General features: G+C 40.3%; 1 protein-coding gene across 1 annotated transcript in view; it reads left to right on the forward strand.

The window, feature by feature from the left end:
* Positions 1 to 26,919, forward strand: part of SMS (spermine synthase) — a 51,232-nt gene that overhangs the window by 3,758 nt on the left and 20,555 nt on the right. The window contains exons 2-4 of the mRNA XM_065644913.1: positions 15,147 to 15,267; positions 24,481 to 24,574; positions 25,329 to 25,393. Of these exons, the coding sequence (XP_065500985.1) occupies positions 15,147 to 15,267; positions 24,481 to 24,574; positions 25,329 to 25,393 (280 nt within the window). The remainder of the gene's footprint in view (positions 1 to 15,146; positions 15,268 to 24,480; positions 24,575 to 25,328; positions 25,394 to 26,919) is intronic.

Here is a 26,919-nt window from a genome sequence, read left to right on the forward strand (position 1 = left end):
TGTGTATGAAGGAGAAAGACTTAAAATAAAGATTTGGCAGTTTCCAAGATTATAAATGAAGAACTCTTAAATAAAACCTTTGAGCACTTGGCTGTATATAGAGTTATTTTTAAATTAATTTTCTATGTAATGGGTGATTTTGTTGCCTAATGTACTGGAGATGCTTGGACTTGGTTTTTCTTAAGAGGCAGATTCTGTTTCTATGACTGGAGCTGGCTGCAGTTAGTAAAAATGCATTAAGTATATTTGAACATACTGTGGGGGAAATGGCCTCTGTGAGCCTTGTAGCTCAATTTCACTGGTTCTGTCAAGTATTGGGTTGTCTGAAGTGTCGAAACATCCGATTACAGTGATAACATGCAGACGATATGCTTATCTCTTTTCTTTACAGTATTGATTTATGGTATGTTATAAAAATTTGCTGACTCCTTGACTATGATCTGTATGTGAACACCATATAAAGATTAAACAAGGTTCCAGTAAATGCCTCTGGAGCCTGCAACTCTGTCAAACCTGATTAAAGGTGTATTTGCAGCTAAATGTCAGCTGCAGTTCAGGAATGGGTCTGTATTTGTTGTGCTCCCTTAGCAGCCTCCATGAGCAGCATGTGCTCAGCCTGTGCTCTTGGCTGGACTGTTTTGAACTGAGCCTTGCAGGTCTCCACAGTCTAGTTCTGACACGCCTGGACCAAGAACTGGCCTGCTGTGTGTCAGAGCACAAATGGGGCTTGTCAGAAGGCGATAATACAGGAATTAATAGCTTTCTGTTTTTAGCAGTAAGGGCTGCTGTGAACTCATTCCCTGCTTTTGTGGTTTCTAGTTTTGAAGATGCTTTATGAATGAAACTCTGAAAATATAATTACCTGAATCTCCAGCATGATGTCAAGTACTCAATGGCTGCTTGCTCAGACATGAAGGAACTGTTTTCTGTAAAGGTGAAGGTTAACAGCATGAGAGAAAATTTCTATGAGGGTCTGGTTTCCTGCAGGAAATAAAAACTGCTTTTGACATGTCATAGAATCATAAAATGCTTTTGGTTAGAAGGCACCTTCAAAGATCATCTACTTCCAACCTGTCTGCCATGGGAAGGGATACCTTTTACCATACCAGGTTGCTCAAAGCCCCATCCAGCCTGGTCTTGAACACTTCAGGGATGGGACATCCACAGCTTCTCTAGGCAGCCAGTTCCAGTGCCTCAGCACCCTCATAGTGAATAATTTTTTCCTTATATCTAATTTAAATCTACCCTCTTTCATTTAAAGCCATTACCCTTTGCCTATCAGTACCTACCCTTGTAAAAAGTCCTTCTCCAGCTTTTTGTAGGCCACTTTAGGTACTGGAAGGCTGCTATAAGGTGTCTCCGGAGCCTTATGTTCTCCAGGCTGAACAACCCCAACTTTCTTGGCCTGTCTTCACAGGGGAGGTGTTCCAGCCCTCTGATCATCTTTGTGGTCTCCTCTGGACTTGCTCCAATGGGTTATGTCGGGGGCTCCAGAGCTGTATGTAGTACTCCAGGTGGGGTCTCATGAGAGTGGAGCAAAGGGGAGAATTGCCTCCCTTGACCTGTTGGTCACACTTCTTTGATGCAGCCTAGGGTATGGTTGGCTTTCTGGGATGCAAGCGCTTATTGCTGGGTCATGTTGAGCTTGTCATCAGCAGACATTCCCAAGCCCTTCTCCTTAGGACTGTTCTCAATCCATTCTCTGCCCAGCCTGTATTTGTGCTTGGGATTGCCCTGACCCATGTACAGGGCCTTGTACTTTGCCTTGTTGAAATTCATGAGGTTTGCATGGGCCCGTCTCTCAAGCCTGTCAGGGTCCCTCTGGATGGCATCACCTCCATCCAGCATGTTGACTGTACCACACAGCTTGGTGTCTTCAGCAAACTTGCTGAGGGTGCGCTCAATCCCGCTGTCTCATGTTGCTGAGAAAGATGTTAAATAGTACCAGTCCCAATACCGAGCCCTGAGGAACACCACTCATCACTGTTCTTCACTTGGACATCAAGCAACTCTTTGAGTGTGACCATCCAGCCAATTCCTTATCCAGCGAGTGCTCCATCCATTGAATCCGTGTCTCTCCAATTTAGAGACAAGGATGTCATGCAGGGCAGTGTCAAATGCTTTGCACAACTCCAGGTAGATGACATCAGTTGCTCTTCCCTTATCCACCAGTGCTGTAACCCAATTGTAATAGCCCTCACAATTTGCCCTTAGTGAAGCCATGTTGGCTGTCACCAATCACTTCCTTATTTTTTATGTGCCTTGGTGTAGTTTCCAGGAGGATCTGCTCCATGATCTTACTGGGCACAGAAGTGAGAGTGACTGGCCGGTAGTTCATTGGGTCTTCCTTTTTTCTCCTTTTAAAAAATGAGGGTTAGTTTCCTCTTGTCCAGTCAGTGGGAACTTTACCAGACTACTACAGCTTCTCAAATATGATGAATAGTGGGTCAGCAACTTCATCTGCCAGTTCCCTCAGGACCTGTGGATATATCTCATCAGATCCCATGGACTTGTGCATCCTCAAGTTCCTCAGAAGGTTTTGAACCTGATCTTCTACAGTGGGCAGTTCTTTGTTCTCCCAGTCCCTGCCTTTGTGTTCTGCAACTTCACCATTGTGGCTGGAGCACTTGGTGGTGAAGATTGAGGCAAAAAAGTCATTGAGTACCTCAGCCTTCTCCATATTCTGGGTAACCAGGTCTCCCATTTCCTTCTGGAGTGGACCGACATTTTCCCTAGTATTTATCACTAATGTACCGATAGAAGCTTTTCTTGTTGACCTTGATGTGTCTTGACAGATCTAATTCCATCAGGGCTTTAGTTTTCCTAACCTGATCCCTGGCTGCTCTGTATTCCTCTCAGGCTGTTTGTCCTTGCTTCTACCCTCTGTAGGCTTCCTTTTTGTGTTTGAGTTTGTCCAGGAGCTCCTTGTTCATCCATTCAAGTCTCCTGGCATTTTTGCCTGACTTCCTCTTTGTTGGGATTCATTGCTTCTCAGCTTGGAGGAGGTGATCTGTGAATAATAACTGGCTTTCTTTGGCCCCTCTTCCCTCCAGGGCTTTACCCCATGGTATTCTACCAAGCAGATCCCTGAAGAGGCCAAAGTCGTCTCTTCTGAAGTCCAGGGCAGTGAGCTTGCTGAGTCTGAGTACTGTCCTTGCTACCCTCAGGATCTTCAACTCCACCATTTCATGGTCCCTGCAGCCAAGGCTGCCCTTGAGCTTCACATTCCCCACCAGCCTTCTCTTTGTTGGTGAGAACAAGGTCCAGCATAGCACCTTGTCTTGTTGGCTGTTCTGTTGCTTGAAGAAGGAAGTTATAAATGTATTCCAGGAACCTCCTGGATTGCTTTTGCCCTGCTGTGTTGTTCCTCCAGCAGATACTGGGGTGGTTGAAGTTCCCCATGAGGACCAGGGCTTGTGAATGTGAGGCTGCTCTTATCTGTCTGTAGAGGGCCTCATCTGCTTGGTCTTCATGGTCAGGTGGCTTGTAGCAGAACCCCACTATAATGTCATCTGTCCCTGCCCTCCCTTTAATTCTGACCCATAAGGTCTCAGTCAGGTCCTGATCCATTCCCATGCATTCCAGCTGGTGGTTGACAGTTACACCTTCTGTGTTGTCTCCCCTGCCTGTCCTTCCTAAAGAGCGTGTATCTTTAACTCTGCATGCAATTACTGTGACAGGTATAATAACCTGGCAGTTCTTTGCTGCTTTCATTATCTTTCTGCCTTGTGTTTTTGAAGGGGCAGCATGTAAGTAGCTGCTTCTTCAGAGTTGTCTTAGATGTTGGAATTTGGCATGCTTTGGTATCTTAAAGTTAATTTTTGTTTTGTGGAATGTCCTCATAGGACTTACTGTATGTAACTGAAAAACATTCCTCTAGTAGCCAGCTGAAAATGGTCCCTCACTGTTCCCAGCAGCAATGAGGGGCTCCTAAAAGTTTTTCCAAAAGCTTACCCTCAATATTTCCCTGTAGTGAGTCTTTGGTTTTGTGTGGTGGGTTTTTTTTTAAACTTTGTTAGTGTGTTATGATTCAGGAGTCATTAGGAGTGATCCTTCAGATACTGATGAATCCACAAGCAGGAATCCGTATTTGTGCAATAAACAAACCAGGAAAGGTTTGCTTACAGTACTTGATTTCCTAAGCAACTGCGCAGTCGTATCAGATGTTAATCAAATACTTATGCAAATAAAATAGAGGTGGATTCTGGAAGGTGATCCTTTTGTCTTCATTTTTTTCCTGTTCAAGTAGTTTCAGATTCAGGCATGCTGCAAGTATTTTAGCCTTGACTTTGCTGGCTCTGCTGTAGTCAGCCACTGTTACCCAGAAAAAAGAAAATAAACCTTTCACTGTGTTTGATTAATGATGCTCATAATAATTGAGCTCTCCTGGAGGCCAATGTCTGTGTTTGATTGCTTATCTCTTTGCACTGGTACAGGTTTTCTGAGAAGTTCTGTGTGGTGGTGCATCCCAGCTCCTACAGGTATCTCCGTAGGACCATGGCATAATGCAGAGGCCACGTATACCTGCTGTTCTCCTGAACTCTGGCTGGTGTTCCTTGTCTAATGAGTTGGTAGAGATTCTGGGTGGCAGGATTTCAGAGGCTAGTAAATACACTTACTACTATATGTAGTAAAAGTTTAATAACAAAGCTGAGCTCCATCACTTAAGTGATCTGTTTTAAGCCTCCGTTGAGTCAGTCTGCATGACTGAATAAAACAATCCACACACGTGTGTGTGGCTGTATAGCAGGCCCCAGATAAACTTAGATCATCAATTGGTCAGTAGGATTTATCCTTACTGAGTGCTCTTAAAATGCAAAATGCCTTCAGCAGGACTCTGGTCTTCTCCCAGAAGCCAAGCATATATTAATGGGGAAGTCAGTCTGTGGGCTGGCAGGGGAAAAAAAAAGTGGCCTCAGGTTATAAAATTTTTATTAATATGTACTTTCATGTTCACAACTAATCTAAAGTTAGTCTTCAAGTGTGAATGAGCTCTAAATTGCTAGTGAATGTTGGGGCTTTTTTGGTTCTTTTAATATGTATATTGCAGCAATGAGTCTTCATTTGCTAGTCTAACTTAATATGTGCAATGTGCTTTATTCAAGAAAGAAAATGATCTTAAGTAGCACTTAAGCTTTGTGATGACTAACTTTACATTAAAGCATGAGAACATAGTTTTATTTTGATGCTTTACTTTGTAATTTGGCTCACATGAAGGGTTGCTATCCTGGTAAGAAGAGGAGGGTAAAACAGAAGTGTTTTATGCAACTGGTACAGTCTGTGTTTCTTGCTATCTTCTTTCTGCCCCTTTACTCTGGTCTTATCTCAGCTGTACCCTCTACCTAGGTTGCATGCCTCTGTATTCTAAAAGCACTGAACAGCATGTTTATTAACACCAAACCATGAAATACATGTAGAGTGACTAATGCTGCCAGGAATGTGGTATTCACTTGGAAAAATGACCAAAAAAGTATTTGTATATTTAAATTGCTTTTACGCTAATGGTGCTCAGCTTCTGCTGCAGGTTTGATGTGCAGCAGAAGTCATATCAGTAAGAAAAACTCCTTGATAGGGGATTCTTGTCTCCAAGAAAGCATTTGATGATCTTTGATCTTTCCAGCCAAAACCATTTTGTGATTCTATGATGAGGAATAGAACTGCCCAACCTTGTTACTGTAGTTCCGCAGTTAAATGATGTGTTTGAAAGTTCATGTGAGACTAAGATAAAGAGTGGGAATGCTGTGATACAGTCTAGGAAACCTTATGTTCTGCTTTCGCTGATTTAATTAAGCTCCATGTTGTGGTGTTTTGTGGTTTGAATGTGTTGAAATAACCAATTCTTAAAATGCATTATCTGTACTTGTAGAAGTTCCCTATTTAACCTTTTCAAAAAGAAGTTTCTGTCTTTGAGTCTAGGTGGAAATGAAATATTGGCTTTTAAATGCTGCCAATGGATGTGTTCTGCTACATCACTTCTACTTGAACATGGAGCCATACCTGTTCTCATGTGTTGAATTTCAAATGATAAGACACCTGACAAAATTGATCTTATAGATAAGATCATGGCTGTTGTATGTAACACTGTTTCAGATGAGTCTTACTCTGCGTATGTGCTTACTGGTGGTACTTTGAGATGTGATGATACCATTATTCTGCAATTTGATAACAGATGTTTTTAATAGTGTGATCCAGTAACTAGAATTCTCCATCATCTTGAAGAACAAACAGTTAAGGCTTAAACCTCCCTGATGTTGCAATGTGCTTTTATTGAGGCTGAAGTTACAGAAAACCTCAAGAACGTAATAGTCACAAAAACCCATGTGGTATTCAATACACGAGATCAATTCTGGTTTTATGTGTACAGTAAATTAAACATTTGGTTGTCCTAATACAAGAAACTGAATAGAGGAAGGCTGGAGGAGTAACTTCTTTAATGTATCTTTTCCATTATGGAAGTGGATGGAGCTGATAGACCTATAGTTGCTGAAAAAATATGGTTTTATGTAGAGTTTTCTCTTAAAGGTGATTAAGGAATCTTACCCTGTTTTTGTGAAATAACTGAAAAAAATAATCTGTCTTTATCAGCACTCCAAGGGGGAAGTGGGAAAAGGTGATTCTATGTTACTGATTTCTAAATAACATAAAATAAGCAGGTTGCATTTCTGGGAATGATGGTTTTGTTTTTTATAAACACATGCACTTTGCACTGCTTGCAGAAGTCTGAGGAGCAGCTGGGATAACTGGGGCTGTTTAACCTGGAGAAAAGGAGGCTGAGGGGAGACCTTATTGCTCTCTGTAACTACCTGAAAGGAGGTTGTAGCATGAAGGGGGTTGGTCTCTTCTCCCAAGTAGCAAGTGACAGGACAAGAGGAAATGGCCTCAAGTTGTGCCAGGGGAGGTTTAGATTGGATAGTAGGAAAAAATTGTTCGCGGTAAGGGTTGTCAGGCACTGGAACAGGCTGCCCAGGGAAGTGGTGGAGTCACCATCCCTGGAGGTGTTTAAAAGGCGTTTAGATGAGGTTTTAGGAATGTGGTTCAGTGCTATAGTTACGTTGTGGTTGGACTCGATGATCTGAGGGTCTCTTCCAACTGAAATGATTCTATAAGCACCTATTTATGTTCACTGTCCACACAGTTGCTTTTGGCTAAATTCTTGCTTAGTATTTTAAGTAATAACTTGCTGGTTGTGTACTTTGAATTTGAATTTTTACTGTGGTATAGCAAGGGCTAGGGAAAAATGGCCATGTCACTCTTGCTATCTTTCTGTTGATGTTGGAACTTTTGACAAAGATTTAAGCTATTTATTGTTCCATAAAAGTGATACGTGACTGTGTGAACATCTTGGAAAATGTTTGTGTGCTAGTGCCATCTGAAATCTCCTATATGTTGTTTCTTCAGTCACTGTTATTACTGAAGCTTTAGTCATGTTTTTAAAAATCTGAACTTTCTTGTAGTTTCAATGATGGTCTTAAGACAGTTGAAATAGCTTTTCTTTTCCTCCCTTGCATTCCTTTGGCTGAAGTTGTGCTTCCACAGACCTCATTCTAGTGATCTTCAAAAGAGCAAGAGGGATGATCCAGGGAACTACAAGCCAATCAATTTTATCTTGATACCTGGAAATGTGATAGAGTAAATAGTCTTGGAAACTACTTCCAAACCTGTTGAGGACTAAGAACTGTTTAAGTGTAGCTGATACGAATTTACAAAGGGGAGAGCATGCCTGATCCACCTGATAGTATTCTGTGGGTTGATGGAGAAAGGTAGTGGTTACTGTTTATCTAGATTTTAGTAGGGCTTTCCACACTGTTTCCAGTAACATCTTCATGGTCAGATGGGAAATACAGGGTAGAGAAGCTTACAGTGAAGTGGATTGAAAACTGACCTGCTGGGCCCAAAGGTTGTGATCAGCAACAAGAACTCCACCAGGAGACCAGTCAGTGAAAGCGTAATCAAGGAAGGATAGATAGTGGGGACAGTGCACTTTAACATCTTTGTTAGTGACCTGGACTTTGGAATAGAGTGCATCCTCAGCAAGCTTGTGAATGACACAAAACCAGGAGAAGTGATTAGTGCACTGTAGGCACTCCTGGCCTACAGGAACCCAATGAAGTTTGACCAAAGGGAATGCCAAGCCTTGCATCCGGGAAGAATGACCCCATACGGAAGTACAGGCTATGAACAGGTTTGCTTTCAGCTTAGTGTTCCTTCTGCTCAACTCAGTCCTGATGAGGCATATCTGGAGTGCTGGGTCCAGTGCTGGGCTCCTCAGTACAAGAGAGAGTTGGTCATACTGAAGTAGGTCCAACAAAGGGCCATGAGCATGATTAACAAACTGGAGCACCTGTCATACAGACAGGCTGGATGAGCTAGGACTGCTTAGCCTGGAGTAAAGAAGACTTGGGGTTCTTACCCATATAGACTCATAAAATCATTTAGATTGGAAAAGACTCTTAAGGTCAAGTCCTACTGTTAAACTAATGGTACCAAGTCCGTCACTAAACAGTGTCCCTGAATGCAGTGTCAAATAATATAAATATCTGATGGGAGGAGTAGAAAAGGAGAAGCTGGACTTTCCTCAATGTTCCCCTGTGTGACAGGACAAGAAGCAGTGAGCACAAATTAAAACACATGAAACTTAATCATAGAATCATTTTGGTGGGAAAAGACCTTTAAAATCATCTAATCCAACAGTTAACCTAACAGTGCCAAGTCCTCCTCTAAACCATGCCTCTGAGAAACTCTTCTTCTATATTGGAACATAAGAAAATGCTTTTCATTGTGAGGGTGGCTGACCACTGGAACAGGTTACCCGTAGAGGCAGTGGAGTCTCAGTCTGTGGAAATGGTAAAAACATGACTGCTTGTGACCCTAAGCAACCTGCTGTGATTGAGCCTGCTATGAGCAGGGAGTTGGGTGAAACAATCTCCAGAGGTCCCTTCCAGCCTCTGTTCTGTGGAAGCTACCTGACCCAGTTGTGCCAGAGCAATGTAAGCAGAGTTGACTTTATATAGAAAAATCAGACCTCAGGTAAACTACAGCCTTACTCAGGGGGTATGGTCACATCGTTGGCTTAAGCACTTCTTCACCCTTCCCTCTTGCTCCTTTTTATGTCAGCACTATCTTTCTCTGGGTATCTTTAATACTTAGAGCTCATTCTGATTCATGGGTGTATTACCTGTAACTTTCAAAAAGACACTTGAATGTACTGGGTAGTTATGTTGACTGTAGTGATTACATGGGTGTGCTGATAAGATCATGCACTTGCTGTTGTGGCACAGTATAGCTTGATATCACAGAAAGTTAGGGATTGGAAGGGACCTCAAAATATCATCTAGTCCAATCCCCCTGCCAGAGCAGGAACACCTAGGTGAGGTTACACAGGAAGGCGTCCAGGCGGGTTTTGAATGTCTCCAGAGAAGGAGAATCCACAACCTCCCTGGGCAGCCTGTTCCAGCGTTCCGTCACCCTCACTGAGAAGAAGTTTCTTCTCAAATTTAAGTGGAACCTCTTGTGTTCCAGCTTGAACCCGTTACCCCTTGTCTTACTGTTGGTTGTCACCGAGAAGAGCCTGGCTCCATCCTCGTGACACCCACCCTTTATATATTTATAAACATTGATGAGGTCACCCCTCAGTCTCCTCTTCTCCAAGCTAAAGAGACCCAGCTCCCTCAGCCTTTCCTCATACGGGAGATGCTCCACTCCCTTAATCATCTTCGTTGCCCTGTGCTGGACTCTCTCCAGCAGTTCCCTGTCCTTCTTGAACTGAGGGGCCCAGCACTGGACACAATATTCCAGATGAGGTCTCACCAGGGTAGAGTAGATTTGCCTGTATTCAGTATTTGCTCTTGTGTGGGAGACAAATTCTGTGGAAACTACAAGAAAAATCAGCCTTCTACTCTTAACCTTCTGTAATACAGAACAATGAAATGGTGTAAGTGCACAGGGAAACTCAATGATCTGTTTTCTCGTGGCTGATTGAATAGTAGATGACTATTCACTCGATGCCACTTTTTTTTTAAGCCTCATGCCATGTGTGATTTGTTGATTTCTGTGTTTAAGTCAACATGATGTTGATTCTCACAGGTGCAAATTGATCAAAAAGAGTAATTTTTAGAATAGATTTCTGCTTCCTGCTGTTTTCTGCCTTCACAGACATGTCAAGGACAAAACAAAGGAGTTTTCCTGGGGAGGGTGGGTTGTGACAGGAGACTTCCAAACTTCATACCTGAGAGGTGCCTGTTGCCAGTTGTATTTCATTTGCATCTGTTAACATGTCAGCCGAAAGCTACCTGCTTTGTTCTGGGGAATAATCAAAGCAGGGTCTTTGGAGTGTGCTTGGAAGGGGTCCTTTTACTTTTGTGAGGCATGGGTTTATTTTTGTAGCTGTTGTTGAAGGAAAAGGACCATTTCAGGCAACTGTTGTCATTCTGAACTCAATTGAGCCTGGTGTTATTTCCGTGGAAGCTTCTGTGGATAATGTGTTCCAAATATTACTGTGCTCTCCCTGCTCATTTTTCCGTGCAGGCAGATCCTTTTAACCGGGACAGAAGGAGTAAAATGCTAAAGTTTAAGTGTTAAGAAAAAGATTGCTGTGCAGGAATTGATAACTAAGTGATAACAATTTATCTACAAATTATGTACTGTTCTATACTCTCATGTGTGGGGGAGCTAGTAGAATGAAGCTATAGGCTTTCCATAAACTGTGGTGACTTCTGTATCTCTTTTTGCTTAATTATTTCTCTTTGGTTTAGTACCTAAAAGGAAATCTAGGACATGTAAAATACGGGCACTGGAGCCTAAAGTTCCTATTCATCTCTGGATTTTAAAATTTATGAACATTTTGCTCATGAAGCATTTCTGTAACACTCCTAATTCTGGATTTTTTTCGTGATTAACACTAAGGTACAATATTGGTATTGGCAAAATGCCTCAGAGTAGTGTATGAATGAGAGGAAGCCCTGTAAACCTGGTTACTGTATTTCCATCAGTGGTGGTGGAAGGAGGGAGGTGCTGTGAGTGGGCTGGGTGCCAGAGCAGTCAGGTTGAAGGCCTGGCCTCCTCCCACCCTCCTCTTGAACTGCTCTGGGACCTCACCTGGCTAGAAATGAATTTCTCTTCTCAGGTGCGTTCCCTTAATCCCTTTTTCCTGGCACCTTCCCACCTTGTCTCTGCACATTTCCTTTTCCTGTGAGGTTTTTGAAGAATTGGAGCTGACAGGTAGAATGCCCACCTATGAGAATTTCAGACTTGCACAAGGCAATGACTTAATATACTGAAACGATTAATTTATGCAGCTCTGAACTGAAACAATATGCCAGTCATTCAGGTTGCCGTTTACTATTAGTATATTCTGCATTTTGGCTACTAATGTACATTAACTCTTTACTATATTCTTAATGAAGTAGCTTGGTTTTTTTTACATTTCTCTGAAAGTGTAGCTAGCAAGGGAAAAATCAATTGGGTGCAGAAGCTTATGTAAGTGCTTTGTCATGTTGCTTTGGTTATGTTACATTCTTACTTGCTAGAGGAAATGATTCAAAATCAGGGTGAGAAAATTTAATTCAGAAATGCGGTGAGTATTTTCAAATGAATGCTACTCTGTTCCCTTAGTTTACTAAGATTTTGTCAATCCTCTGGTATGAAGAGGTCTTAAACCAGAATTCTTTGAGATAGTCTGGCTCAGCAACAGATTACTGAGCTCAGTGTTGGAGTATCTGGGTGAAACCAGCTAGTGTTATGCATCAGGCCAGACTGGATGCTTTACAGTAACTGGACTGCAAGCTGTGCTCATGTTCAGAGATCGCTGTCAAATAATGGCTTCTTCATGGCTAAATTTTCAGAGGAGCAGCTGCTGCAAATCATCTCTTCCAGTGTTCTGGGATTCCAAAACTGTCTGTTTTTAACTGGGCATTAACTCTTGAGAAATGTGTCTCTCAAATCTTATACATAGTGGGTTTGTTCTCTGGGGTTAGAACTCTGGGTATTTTCATTCCTTCTGGCAAATAGTTACCAAATGCTAACAGCAGTATTTCATGCTTGGCAACCAGAGTTTTTCTATTTTTCCTGAATTAAAAAAACAAACAAACAAAAAACTAAACAAAACAACCAAACCCAACTACTTGAATTAACATTTTGATGTAGGTGTTCCTACTGTTTTAATCATGGGTGTCCTTTTCACCTATCAATGCTTGATACAGCATATCTGAGGTTGGAGTGAAGTGGTGGTAAGTGGATTTGAGTGGGAGATCCTGAGATTGCTGAAACTTCCTGATGCCTTCAAGCAACAACTGATGCCTCAAACATTTTAAAAAGGAGTCTCCAACTTTGGAGAATTAACTAGCCCTTCAGGGTAAATCGCGTGGTGTAACCAAAAGAAGACCTGATGAAAGAGCATATTGTTTTAATTTCCTTAAGTTAATTGCATGATAGGAGGACCTCAGTCAAGCTTGTGCCTGGCTGCTTAGCAAAGAAATGCTGCTGAATGATGAGCAGCTTGTGAGGGATTAGCATGTTCATGGAGCAGAAAAATATCTGTGATTTGTTCTGCAGTCTCTGTGGAGGTGCACCTAGCAGGAATCCTTTAAGTTGTTGAAAGCAGGCTAAATGTGGTATGAGCACTTCAGTTATTCCAGAGTTGGTTCTCCGTTTTACTGCTTCAATACCTTGCAAAGTGGCAGAAGTGAAGTGGTCTGGGGTTTAGCTGCACACTAGTTCAGTTTGGGTTTCATGCTAATTTGCTGGCCTGGAATGCGTTATTAAACCGAGTTATTCTTTAATGTTGTGGTAGTGACATAAGAAATAAGGGAATAAATGAGCATGGGTTTCCTAAATAGATGAGGCAGAAAGTAAAGGAGTGGGGCAAGGAAGCAAATGCAAGGAAAAAGAGGGGACCACATGTCTGAAGTGACAAAAATTCTTTGTGAGTGTGCTGACTTTAGAACAATTGCCCTGTCCTCCCCAGAAAGAGGAGGCCATACATGCCAGAAGCTGCAAATCTAAAGTGAGCAGTGCAAAGTTCTTTTCCCAGTGCAAAGCTGTAGAGACTGGAACCAGTTTAAGAACTATGTCTCTAATTATGGCCCCATTTCTTTTATTCTTTTGATGTCCCAAAAGCATGTTGGCTTGATTGTTGGCCCGCTTACTATTACTGTGACTGTGGTTACTTGGCAGATAACTGTAGTCTGAGTCTTAATTGTTGCCTGTGCCATGGTGGTACCTGACTGATGCTGGGTAGCAAGTATAAAAACTTACTGGTACAAGTGATGCAGATTTTGACAGGGGGGAGGGTAGGAAAAAAGCTTCATAGTGATAGTGGACTGTGTGGGCTGTTTTCATCAGTAAGGGTAAAAATCACCAACAGTGCTGCCGCTTAAGGAGACAGCAGTTAAATTGTTCACTGTTGTTGAACAGAGCTTGTTTTTCATTGGTTCTGTTGCCCCAAAATTTGCTACATGGGAAGTTAATGAGAGAGACATGGAAGGTGAAAAGTAAATATTTATCTTGGAACATGCATTCAAGATCATATAGTATAGGGAGTGTGACTTTTAATAAATACCTTTAGCAAGATATTGGGGAGTTGGCTTGCTCTTGACTTTGTGTTAAGGGAAATTAAAGTAAATGCTTTAATCTGTTATTTCAGTCTGTCTGGTTAAAACATAAAGAGATTATTGAATCCAGGCTTTACAGATGGGCAAACATACATTTCAAGTAAGCAGGTTTGCAGGTTAGTCTAACAAGCTGAACTTTGATTTAATTGGTATACATTTTTTAAAATTCATTTTTTGAAGCTTGTACAAATAGGTGACATCCTGGAAAATATTGCTCATTACATCTGCAGGCTACACTTGCTGGTTTGCAAGGTATATGTGTTTGGGAGCAGGGAGCAAAACAAAATAATTACCTCGGTAATAACTCTTTATTAAAGTCAGAGCAGGGGGGAGAAGGTGTCAGTGCCGAAGCATTTGGTTATAAACTGTGCCTCCATAAGGTGGCTGTGCCAAGTGATTTCTCTGATAGACTCTAAATCCTGGTTACATTATTGCCATATTGCATGACTGAAGTAGCTTAGTTTTGTGTCTGTGAAGCAAAAGTGGTGATATGTCTCACTAGTACAGCCTATAGATTAATATTTTGTAGGTCTCCTCATTGATACTGGTATAATGGTTTTTACAGTTTTATTCCTGTTCTGGTAGATGAAGCTTTACTAGCATCCTCTACTAACTTGCCTTGTCAATTCCAAAATCAATTGACAAAACTTGCAACTTGTTTTTGGGACAGTTGCTTGAATGGAGCATCTAAAATAGCTGTAATGAAGATTACTTAAAAAACAAAACACAACAACAACAAAACCACACACCCCCCCAACCCAAAACAAACAACCAACCCCACTGATGTGTACAGAAAACTTGGGGCTTCTGAAATCGACACATTCTGACTGAAGAAATACTTTTATGGACATATCTTCAGTTTGCTTTTGAAAATAACTAAAGCAGCTACTCTGGTAATTATTTCCAAGTGAATTTTTGTGTGCTTTTATGAGAAGACTTTTCTTTAGCATCATGAAGATTTCAGCTGGGGCCTTGCTCTGTCCTGGATGTTAGAAAAAATGTTTCTGTAGGGCAGAGTGGATAGGGTACTTTGCCTAGTTTTGTCTAGTTTTCAATGCCTTTGAAAAAGTGCTGAACCATAAGACTGGGAAAGTACTAAGTTTCTTGTCAGTGCTGTGGTTTCTTTCTGGGATTGCTATTTGTGTGTTTTTAACTTATTTTTAAAAGTAAATACATGAGTAAGGACTTGCTTGGATTGCGATAGTGTGGATGACCAATAGTAACCATAATAATAGTACTGTTACATCCATTGTAGATAAACACTTTTGTTCAGGGCTAAAGACTGATTTAAAAGAAAATTGTTTGGGTCCCCATGCACTGAGGAGTATCTCTGGGGATGTGGGGGGCCAGGGGAACAAGGTACATGAAAGCTGCTGTTCAGATGGAGCTCAAAGAAAAAGCATTTCAGGCTGCCAGCAAAAACTGTTCAGCATTTAAAAGACAAAAAAAAAACCAAAACAACACAACCCAGAACTGATTTGATTGGTAAATCCTAACGTTTGTTTTTTGGTTTTGTTTTTTTCTCTCTCAATCTTACAGTTGATTGCAATGCCGTTCTTAAAGCTCTACAGCCCATTTTTCAGGAGCAGGGAATGACAGAAACAGTTCATAACTGGGAAGACCATGGCTATTTAGCAACTTACATTAAAAAAAATGGCAGGTGAGTGGATTTTCTTTTCTTTCTTACAGATTGACCCCTCTGTCTTTTCATACAAATATTTATTTCTCCCTTTATTGGATCTCCTTCTGGGGTGCAGCCAGGGCAAACTATTCTCTTAACAGCCTTGTGTATGTAGTGTCTAAAATAAAACAGAATAATGTTGATAACCTTGTCAATGTCATCTTGCGGTTTGGATATCTGAACAGTTGAATTGCTCAATGTGGGCTGTATTGGGCTTGGTCTTAGGGTCAGTCCTTCCAGATGCAGGACAGTTCAAGTGAGTTAAATGTATTTGTAATTCTTCTAATAGCTGAATATGTCTAAATATGTTCAAGTATAACCTTAGCATGTGGATGATGAAGACTTGGTCTTGCATGTGCTTTTTAAACAGTCCATTATACACTTCAAATTCTCAAGCAGCTACTGAAGTAACTAACAGCATGACAAAGGTGGTTGGTATCATTAGTGACACATAAGCAAAATCTGCTGGGATAAACTAGTAAGCAAAACCGCCTTCATTTCCTGAAGCTGCTTTACAATGTCAGCATGAGTTAATTATTGTATACATTTATCTGGCCTACTTATTAGTAACTGCCATAATTTTATTGCACTTCATTTGCTTCCAATTATTCAGTTGTTTGTTCTTGACATCTGTTGTGGCAGTTGCTGCTTTTGTTCTTTTTGAAATCTCTACTTACTTTGGTGTTCTTCAGGATTGGAGTTAAGCTAAATAAACTTTAATTTGTTGTCTCTCTTTTCCTCCTGGGTGTCCTGTTAAGCAGCTCATTTGGCCACATTCCCAACATATGAGAACTGCCTAAGGATTTTTAAATTCTCTCTGTAATGAGAGAACCACTATTGCTAGAAGGAAAATTGGATCCTAGGCAACTCTGGTGCTTGCTGGAATTTCTCTGTTTACTGTATGAACATATTTGTATGCTCAGCTCTATATCTATTTTATGTATAAAAGTAGTGTAGATCAACAATGCTGGTAAACTTGGGGCCTGACTTAAGGTAACAAGTAAGCTGCCATGAGTCTAGTCCTATGTTTATATCTTGCCCAGTCATGCTTCATAAAGTTCTCACAATACTTCAGTCAGCTTTTCAAATGTGACACTGGTTTCTTCTTTTTTATACTTGGAATGCCTAGAAAAAACTGTTACTCATCTCTTGTTTCTGTACAGTCTGTTTTTGTCTTTAGTTACTCATGCTTTTATAGACTTCCTGAATAATTTGATCAAGATTCCAGGTCTGGATAACCTTTTTGTTTCTGAGGTCAGTGAAAAGATAGCCAAGTTGGTAATTTACTACTAATTTACTACTCTGGTGCTATCCTTCCTCTGTCTTGGGTTCAGCTAGTATTTAGTTCTCAAGGATACACAAACTCTGAACAATTAGAAGGTAAAATATTTGAAAGTAAAAAGGACTTAATGATTTAACTGTTGATTTTCTTTGCTTACATGACATCATTTTGCTTTCCTGCATTGAGTCTGGAAGGGGCAAAAGATATAAATTCTCAGGCTGGCTTTTCCTTTTACAGCCTCATCTGATCATTCCTCTTAAGAAGCCTCTTCTAAAGGAGCAGTTTCCAGAGTTAAATTAGCTGTCTTTTGATGTGTTTCAGGAACTTTCTAGAAAATTGTTGAATAACTTTTCCAGGAGATAAATGAACTGGTGTCTAGAAGCATCTCTGAGTAAGGTCCTTATAAGACTAAATTTTTAACAAATATAACCTGATTTCTCTTACTGTCAACTGAAAATACCTGTTGCTGCAAATTCCACTGTCTTCCTCAAGTGCTAGAGTATAATATTAATGAATTAAGGGGGAAAAAAGGATGTAAAAGTCGACATGTCTGTGTAGGAGAGGTGGGGAGGAATTAATAGGGAAAAACAAACCTGTGCACTGGTGTGTAGTGCATTCGTGGTAACAGAAGAAAGTTGGTCAAGTTGCCAGTTTCCATGGTGCAGCAGAGTGCCTGTGGGGAGAATAGGGAGAGCTGGAGCTGGGTGGTGTAAACATGGATGTGGCTTGCGTGTTCTCAGGGGAGTTCAGCTTCTTAAACCCTCCAGGGTGAGTGCAACCAGTTTAGTCAACTATTGCTTCTCATCTGTTTAGTAGCATCATACACTAGATTTCTCTTAGACTAGCACTGCTCATCTTTTCAACTCACAGTTGATAGAGAATACGGTAGAGAAAACTGAGTTTCAGGAAAAAGATGCCCTGAATACTGTGGTGTCCAAATGAGACATGAATGGGCTTTCTACTACTGCAGAACTGTGTTTTGCCTTTCCTGATTTGCATAGGCTAATTGACTTGCTCTGTCACTCTCCATCTAACATGTTGGTTTTTAACAGTCAGGTTGGAAGTTTTCCCTTCTTCCTGTAAATAGACAGGTGCTACAATTTTGCCCCTTTCTCCCCATGTGTGCTGTGCTTCACTGTCTGTATTGCTAATCTAACTGTAAACGGTCTCTCCAACAGAAATGTGGTTAACTGTTAAAAAGTTGTAGTTGAGCTTTGTTTTAATATCAAATTACCTTTGTCAGCTAAATGTTAAATTGTGTATAAGTGGTGTCAGTTCAAAATTACATTTGCTAATGGAGACTCTTAACCCTTATGGAATAAGTTCTTGAAGTTGTAATGTAAGTCAGGTCTAGAAATTGTTGAGCTGCTAAGAGAAGCTATGCAGGAGAGAATCCTAAATATAATTAAGAATCGCAACTTGTGCTACAGCCTCGAAACTGAAGAATGAAGAACAAGAATGCATGCATGGAAGAGTTGAATATTAAAAGAATGTTCATTTTGCAAGTGGCTTTTTTTTTCTGGTGCAGTGTTAAATGTTAATAAATAATGGTTATTGCTTTCTTTTTGGTATATTAATTGCTATCTGAACTCCATTCATACTGGCTTTATCTTCCCTGGAAATTATTCACTTTAGCTAGACAACTTATTGTCTGTAGTGGTGTCAATGAAAGTACTTTTCTGTATTTTGCCAGCCCAGTTAAACACCAAATTGGGAACAGCAGCAGATGCAGGAGAACTTTCTGTGAGTTTTGGGACTACAGCAGTTTTGTTTTCTGGGGTTTTCAGGTTACTTAAGGAAACCACATATACTTTTCAAAGGCAGCCTTGAACAGTGTATTTCTGTTAATGTCAGTTGATATTTGTTTCATTTAACTGAAGTTATAAGGGTTTGAACATGTAAACCAATAGACTGGACAGGTTAAAATCTGCAAAACAGAAGTATTTCATGAATGGTAAGGATGAACTGGTGAACATACAGAGGGTTTGATACAAATTCAGTAGGCTTTATTTCAATGCCAGCAATTTTATGTCTGCATTTTATTTTAGAGACCTAAGGTGTCTTAACGGTTTTATGCTAGTTTAAAAAAGTATAAAATATCTGATACAAGTAGGAAGAAATTAGTCAGGCTGTGCAGACTTTGTCTTCCTTCCCTGCAAAACAGTATACTTCTGGAAAATAAGTGGCTAGTAGTAAAAAGCCGAGGGGAAAAAAGAATGGTGGGTAGGTGCATCATGAGCAGTTTCCTGTAAGGATGACTAAGTGTTACTGGGCACAGACATTGTCCAATATGAGATATGGGTGAGTTGGTGCAGTGTGTGTGTGTAGGGGTTTTCTGAGTATGCACATGCAAACTCGTTTTTAACCAGCCAAAGGTGACTGAGCATTGCAAGACAAAAAGATGTGCAACTGATGTAACAAGCTGGGTACTAATCCCAGGAAATAATGTTTGAAACGAGATAGTAATATGTTGCTAAACAGTGTCTACAACCCAAAGTCTGCAGAGAACCCCCATAGCCTGTTGGGTGCTTCATCTTTCAGACCTACAGATTGCTGAATTGTGGGTGCTGCTGTTGACAAAACTGTCACTACCCTGTGAACAGCCCCGGTAGGGGGCTGTGGTGGTTAAACAAATTGGAGCTGATTTGCATGATTAAGCCCTGTTTTCCTGTTGGCACTACCAAAGTGACAGATCCCCCTTCTCCTTTGTCTGAATTTAAGCAAGCAGAAGCCACATGTGGCAACTCTACCTGCTCGATGTGCTTTACTCTGACAAAAGACCTAATTGAGGGAAGTTCAGCTGAAAACATTTACTAATGGGGTTGACACCAGGCTGTAGAGCTGAGCAGGAAATGGCTCACTTGAGCCACTCAAGTCTCTGTCTGTAGTGGTAGGAACAGACACTTTTCCGTGGGCTCTGCCAGCCCCCTTGCCCAAACGCTGTTAGGGAACAGTAGCTCATGCAGGAGGGGAGCTCTGTCTGAGGTTTGGGGCCCCAGCAGTCTTGTTTTCCTGAGCTGTGCTTTTTTTTAGATCACTTCCAGAATGTTTTCAGGATCACCTTGAGCAGCATGCTTTTACTGAAGTGTCATTTACTCTAGCTTAGACTGGACAGTTAAAGTTAGGAATGTGAAGTCTTTATCTCATTTGATGTAGATGGTACTTTGTACAGAGTTATAGGGCCCAGTATACCTCAACAGATTAAAAAAAGTGCTATTAAATAAATCTAGGGTAAGGAGAAAACAATTAAAGCTAATATTTGGAAACTGAGTATGTTCTCAACTAATGCTATATTTTAATAGCATCACTGCTTGTGAACAAGTACTCTTCTGTTACATACTGTGTACAGCTACCAGGGGTTTTCTTTTCCTTTGTACATCTGTGTTCCCTCCCCTGTCATGTTCTGTCTGGAACTTCTTCAAAAACCCACAAAACCTGAAACTTAGAGTCACTGTTTCTATAGTAAAAGACTGTCTTTCAGGAAAGCTTTAACCTTCCCTATACGCACATCCATTTTTAGCTTCCATGTCTGAATTATTGTTTAGAGAAGTGTAATCTTGCTGGCATTTGACTCCACTGTTCACAACAGTGCAAAATTTACTCAGCTGAAACTGGTTTGTGTGTCACTCAGACCATGAGTGTATGTTAACACCATGAAATGAGGGATAAGTGTTTTTACTTATTTCTTTTCTGTGTTAGTCTTTTGCTAACCACTCTATATGCTAGTCAGTATATTTTAAAGGAGCAGGATGAACATTCTTCAGCTCCTTGTTTCGGGCAAAAATATTGTAGTTTATTCATGGAGTAACCCAGAGTGCAAAAATGGTCTGAAAAACCAGAAGCAGTTGCTAGGAACCAGCAGCTATGTCAAACTGTGCTAGCTTTCCTTGGTTTAATTTTTTTCTTTTGTAAAAAGAGAACAGGAATAATGGCATAGTGGAAAAACAGGTGCCTAAAATTAAGATGAAGAGCATTTTTAAAGAGAGTATGCTTTATCAAAACAATGTCATGACAATTTTTTTGAGATTTCCAACTATAAGCAGATTTTTTTGTTTCCTTCCTCATGAGTAATTTGACAGGTGATGCTTTTATTGTTAAACTATTTTTTCAAACACTTGAACTATTCTATAGCAGCTGGAAGTTAGTTTGTCAGCAGATAAAAACTTCAGATGAAGAGGTGTTCGTAGGTACCTGTCTATCCTGTTTTATTCCCTGGGCATGGCAGGGGGGGAATCCTTTCTTAGATATGTAGGACTGCAATATTTCTTCCTCTTCAGTACAAGTAACTAAGGTGGGATTCACATTTTGTCTTAGAATGTGTTGATCTCCTGGCTTCTGGCTCTTTTTAAGTAAAGAGGATGCTCATCCAAACCAGTCTCAGTTTCAAACAGTTACATTTTGATTTGTGCAATTGGGATTTATTTCTTAACATCTGATATTCCCTCTTGTTCAGGTGGCAAGAACTCAGGACAACATGTAGCACTCAATAGAATTGTTTCTGTAGTTGTGACTCATTTGCATGAAAGCACAAAAAGCTTAAGTGCTACCCTAGGAGATGTGGCAGGTATAGTAGCAATCAAGTCGGGGCTGCTTTTCATGTGCAAATTTTGCTGCCTAATGGAGAGTATCCCTCCTCACTGAGCTTTTTACTTACTACTTTTATGAAAGTACATGTGAGCACACACCAAAGGTACAGCAGGTGTTTTATTTTGAAAATAAGAATTAAAGTTTTCAGTATGACAAGATGCAGGAGGGGAGACTTTTGAAGAAGTGGTTTTTTTCAGTTTTTTCCCTCATTTGGACTGTAAAGTAATCTCTGCTATATTTTCTTAGGTAGAAAATAGAAATTGTATTATCATGGCTCTTAACCTTCTAAATATTAGAAGAGCTGGTGCTGCTGCTGAAAACCTGCCTTTATGTGCATTCTGCCAAGCAGGCAAGTGTGAAGTAACAAAAGCCAGCACAGCCTTTGCTATCTGCTGATAAAAGCTAGTAAGTCTTTTGTGGGTTTGGCCTTGGCCTGCTGCTATTGCCTTAATGCTACTACTCTGATCACTTTTATGAATGTACATTTGTACTGTTTGCTGCGTATTTAAATCTTTACAGACATTTTAGCTTGCTTTGGCTGTTAATTTCCAGACAAGTGACTTTTAACCAAAGTATAACTAATCTGGATGCGTGTCAGCCTCTTGGAGAATTTTGAATTTCAGTCAAGGTTGTTTACCGTAAATTAACTGTCTGAGATTATCAGCCAGAACTTAAATTTTTGCCCTGCTACACTGTTCCGGCCTGGTGCCTGCCTTCCATCTCTTTTCCCCTTTCCCTCAGGTGTCAGGACCCTGCTAGTCTGGTAGAGGTAACAATTTGACAAAATGAATGATGGTTCTGCAATGTTGTTCTCTGTGTATTCTAATGCTTTTATATCACTTACAATAAGTGAAAAGTTGTGTGGTTGTGCTTTTCAGAGCAACCTTCCTCTCTGCCTCCCCTTTCTTCACACTCAAAAGATCCCAAAGCAAAGGCAGTAACATCACATGCTGAGGAAATATTTCATTTAGTCACGGGAAGTAAAGACTCTGTCAGCTGTCCAATCTTATGACAGCTGTGTGATTCCAGAAAAGGAATTTAAAAGGGAACTCAAGTCATGGGACAATCTGTTGCTTATCTGTGTAAATAGCAACCCCTGGAATATGGGAATAAACCAATAAAATGTTGTTCTAAAAGTGCAAATATTTCTGGCACCGTGCCAGACTTCAGAGACATTGATAACAGTGCTGTTTAATGAACTGCAAATACTTATTTCTGTCTGTAGTGCTGCAACTCTGAGGGCACTAGAAACAGGTCTGTTGACTTCACCAGAAATGTACCTTTTAACTGTGAATAGCTGTGTCCAAAACCACATGGAGTGACCAGTGTGTCCAACTAGTGAGTTCTGCTCTTTTGTCTTTCTCTCTTTTAAAAAAAAAAAATTCTCTGCTGGAGTCTTGCAATAAAGCTGTTTGTTCTTAAACTTATGCCTCACTATTTTTTTTTTTTCATGTTAGGCACATTACAAAATAACTCTTGCTGACATGGAAATCATAGAATCCTGATAGGATTTTCTCCAGGCCCATCCTTTGCAGTAGCTGTTCCCCCTGTGCTGAGTACCAAGAGGCTCTAGGAGAAGCATGCAACCAATTTGAGTACTTTTGGTTCAGGTGACTGCAAAGTCACAGGGAAGTGTTTAAAAACCCTGAAGATCTGCAGAGAATGAGGGGGGAGAAGGCAGAATGTGTGTGTCCTGTTCTTTTTTATTATTATTTTTATTTTTTAACAGTCCTACTTGTGTCTTAGTGGTACAGACACAAACTTAAGCTGCAAAGTATGAAGTGGCCCATATATCAAAAGTACTGAACTGTGTCAGTCACCAGCAAGTGGGGCACAGCATCCTAAAACATGCAGGCAAAATGTTTATCTGAGGTTTGCAACAGCTTCCTCTGCTTTCCTTTGGCTTTGGCAGGACAGTAGAATGAGTTTGCTGGTCTCCTCCCTGAACACTTTCTTATATAGCTTGTATGAGAGAAACAAAAAGCTGCCTTAGAAATGTCTTTAATATTGAAAACACTCTTATTCATCTAATTAGTTCATAGAATTGGTCTCTTAAGTGGTAGCACTCTAGCCGTTAGTTTAAAAGAAAAAAACAACTTTGTTTACTCCTTGACTATTTTCTGTTCATCCTTTCATCAGGGTAAAATAGTGTGGTTTATTTTATGCAAGAGGAATTTCCTGGTGTGGGGAGAATATGTATTTTAAGGCTATTCTGTGGTTATGTTTAATGGCCATTGAGAGTAGGGATGTTTTCTGGTCTCTAATGAAAACCATGTCGGGAGGACACCTGGTGGACAATGGCTGAGATGTAGAGAGAGTCCCTGAAAGACTGAGATACCTGGGAGGGGGAAACATGGTGGGTGTGTATTGTATAAAAACATCTTTCCTCCTGAAGTGAAGACCTGTGTTCTTCAGGAATGCCTGGGACTTCCCAGGCTCATGTTCCAAAAAGAAGCGAGTAACACTTGTGTTTACAGTTGGCAGAGAAACCAATCACAGCTACAGATTTCTGCTGGCTTTGGCCAGCAGTAGTGTTTTTATTCTTGAATTACTTCATTCGGTTTTGTCATTTGGTCATCTAGCAGTTAGCAAAAATTATAAACTTTAGATAATGAATGCTTTTACAACTAATCACAGATACGGCGTTCATAATCAAAGCTGAATAAAAATTTATAAATGCAAAACAATAAGTGTCCTTGAGCAACCATAGCTTTGACTAGCAAAGAAATCACAGCAAACTCTCATTGATGAACACAGATAGACAGTAGGAGTTTTGTCTATCTGTATTCGTCAGTGAGAGTTTGCTACTGTAATTTCTTTGCTGGTCAAAGCTATGGTTTATAAATCTTTATTCAGCTTTGATTGTCAACGCTGTATCTGTGATTAGTTGCTATAAAGTTTAAAAAACTAAAAACAAACCCCTGAGAAGTAAAAGTGTCCATTTGTTTTGTTGAGGCTTGATTTCAATTGAAAACTGAAACCAAACAAAACCAACACACCTGTTCAAGTAGGCCTTATTTAAAGAGCTGAGACTAGTAGGTGCTATGTTTTCCCATTATACTATAGCCGTTCTGATTTAAACATCCTGTTTCACTGCCTTGCTGCCTGCTGATTTTTATTAGTTATGTAGTGACTAGCATGCTCTTGCAACTTTGCTGCTTTTTGACTTGCAAAGGAAGAATGGACCTGATACTGTCAACAGTTACAGATGGCTAGAAAAGGAAATGCGCCTTCTGAATTTAATATAACTAATTTCAGACTTTTTTCTCACTCACTCTGATTTTTGGTAATAAAATCATCATTGCTATCTCTTTATTTTGTAGTTTTGCCAATTTGAGAATTCACCCTCATGGATTAGTGTTGGTGGATCTGCAGAGCTACAATGATCCTATGAAAGGAAGAGAGGAAGTTGATCAGGTATGGGTGATGCTTATCTAACTGGGCTTATCAGACTGCATGGGGACTCCCTTTTCTTCAAGTCTATCAAAGTATGTCTTAGTGAAAGACTTTTAAATGTCAAATTTAGTTCACACCTGAATGTTTACAGATGAGTAGCAACACCTGTAGTAGTTGCAGACACATGTGTGTGCGCACACACAGTCTTGTGTGTCCTGGGCCTTGTGTTTTTTGCTGTGAAAGTTGTAAAGTGATAGCAGCCTTGGTCAGGGCTCAGGTCTATTCAGGCACCCAGGGCAGTGAGGGAGAAGTGATGCTCAACCTGCAACCTGGTGTATTAGTGGATGACTTTTTTTCCTTTTTCTAATCAGAGAGATGAGGAGCCTCTATTCTCAAACTTCTTCCTCACAGAGAAAAGTATCATCTTCCCTGATATGAAGGCATCAAACTGGATATTGCAGGGGAACTGGCCACTGCTTTGGCAGGAATGAAGCCCTGTAGGGTTCCGTGTTCCCTCTTAGCCAGACCTTTCAGGCACAGACAATTTTATTCTGGAGGACAGTTAAACACAGTGATGATAACTGCTACAATGTGCTTATTCTTGCTAGTAACAAGCCTAAGGGAACCAGTTAAATATTCATAGGCTTCTAATGTTACATTTCAAAGCTTTTCAGTGCAGGTGCCACTTTTTATTGCTTTCCAAGTAGCCTAATTTAACAAATATTTTACATTAAGTGATCATCTATAATTTCTATCTCTGTTTGCATTTTTTCAGCTTCTAAACAAAGTAGAAGAAAGAATGAAAGAATTGTTTCATGGTAATATAAAAAGGGTGAAACGGTAAGTTTGTATATGTACTTCTGTATGTGGCTTGCCTGCATAGTTGCTAAAGATAATAAGCAAATTAATGCTTTGCTATACTGCAATGGATAGCCTGGAGCATGAGTTCATGCATGGGTTTTTTCAACAATATTTTCAAATTGTTTAAGTGCAGAGTTGAAGATACAGTGAGGTTTGTCATTTTGTTAAGCTTCATCTTCAGTATTTTTACTTTGGACAAGGGTTATTTCTTTAATTTGCTGCAATGGTTGCATGAAATGATGGGAGAAAACGCAAACAGGAATCAAGAGCAGACTGAACCCTCTGGGCCACATCCCACAGCTCATGGACCAGGCGAGCAGGAATTTAGTAGTAAGGCAGCTCTGAGAGTGAGCTTGAGTGTCAAGGATTGGCAAAAGACTTGGGAAGAGCTGCAGTGTAGCTTGGGTGGGGACTGGGCATGAGGGCTGGAGCTAAAATGCATCTCAAGCCCCCATGGAGGAGGCCCTGCCCTGACAAAGTTTCTTGCTGATATTTCTCCCACAGCTCTGCCCCTGCTGTATCTTGTGGTGCTGGCTTTGGGTACAAGTGGTGAAAACCCTGGAGGAACTTTTGTTCTTAGTGATCTGCCAAGAAGATAGAAATGTTTTGTAGCAATTATTTTAAATGTAACTTATAACTGAAGGAGGGAGACTTTGCAAGCCTTCTGACATTTTTGGTTCCCTTAAATACAAGGTTATATATTAAACTGTAGGGATGCTAATACTGAACTATTATATTGGGAGTTTGTAGAATCCCTGTGATAGGAACTTGTTAAAAATGGGTCAGTAAAAAGTCTGAACTGATCTAGATGAACCTCTTAGAAAAGGAATCTGGTGTGAATCTTTTTTTTTACCCCCTAAATTGTTTTGCAACCTTCTGGTGTTAGCTTCACACATGCAGTTCCAATAGAACTAATGTTGCTGGAAAAGTTGTTCCTGCATTTTTGTTGTCTTGACATAGTGAATAAATGCTCATTATGTGCTGCCATCTTGCGGCTCACTGAGGGTAGAAAATATTTCTGAAATGTTTGAGATAGTGAATTTAGAAGAAGCTTCTCTCTGTCTAGTCTTTACTACACCCTACTCTGCAAAAAAACCCTTAACTCTGAAGTGTGTGTGAGAAATCTGAACTCTGTACCTGCACATTTTACTTAAAATGGAATGCAATCATTTTGATCAATCACTGCCATTTCAAATATGGTTTGTCTTTACAGGTGAAATACTGATTTGAACCAAGATATGTCTGTGTAGAGTTTAATAATAAAAAAAAGCAATAACACCAATCTATGCAGATGCTTGAACTACTTTTTAAAAGTAATGCAAACCATCAGCTGATATCAAGGGTTGTGCTTATACACTGCAGGGAGACCTGGCTCAATTTGAATCAGTAGAATAGTTCACTTTTGTTTGTGTGTGTATTTAAAATGTTTCTTGGTACAACTTCAGAAGAGTGAGATCCCCAATCTTAAATAAAAAGCATTTTTAGCTGAGCTGACAGTGGGAAGA

This window comes from Caloenas nicobarica, chromosome 1 (genome assembly GCF_036013445.1).
Source record: "Caloenas nicobarica isolate bCalNic1 chromosome 1, bCalNic1.hap1, whole genome shotgun sequence".
Taxonomy (NCBI): Eukaryota; Metazoa; Chordata; class Aves; order Columbiformes; family Columbidae; genus Caloenas; species Caloenas nicobarica.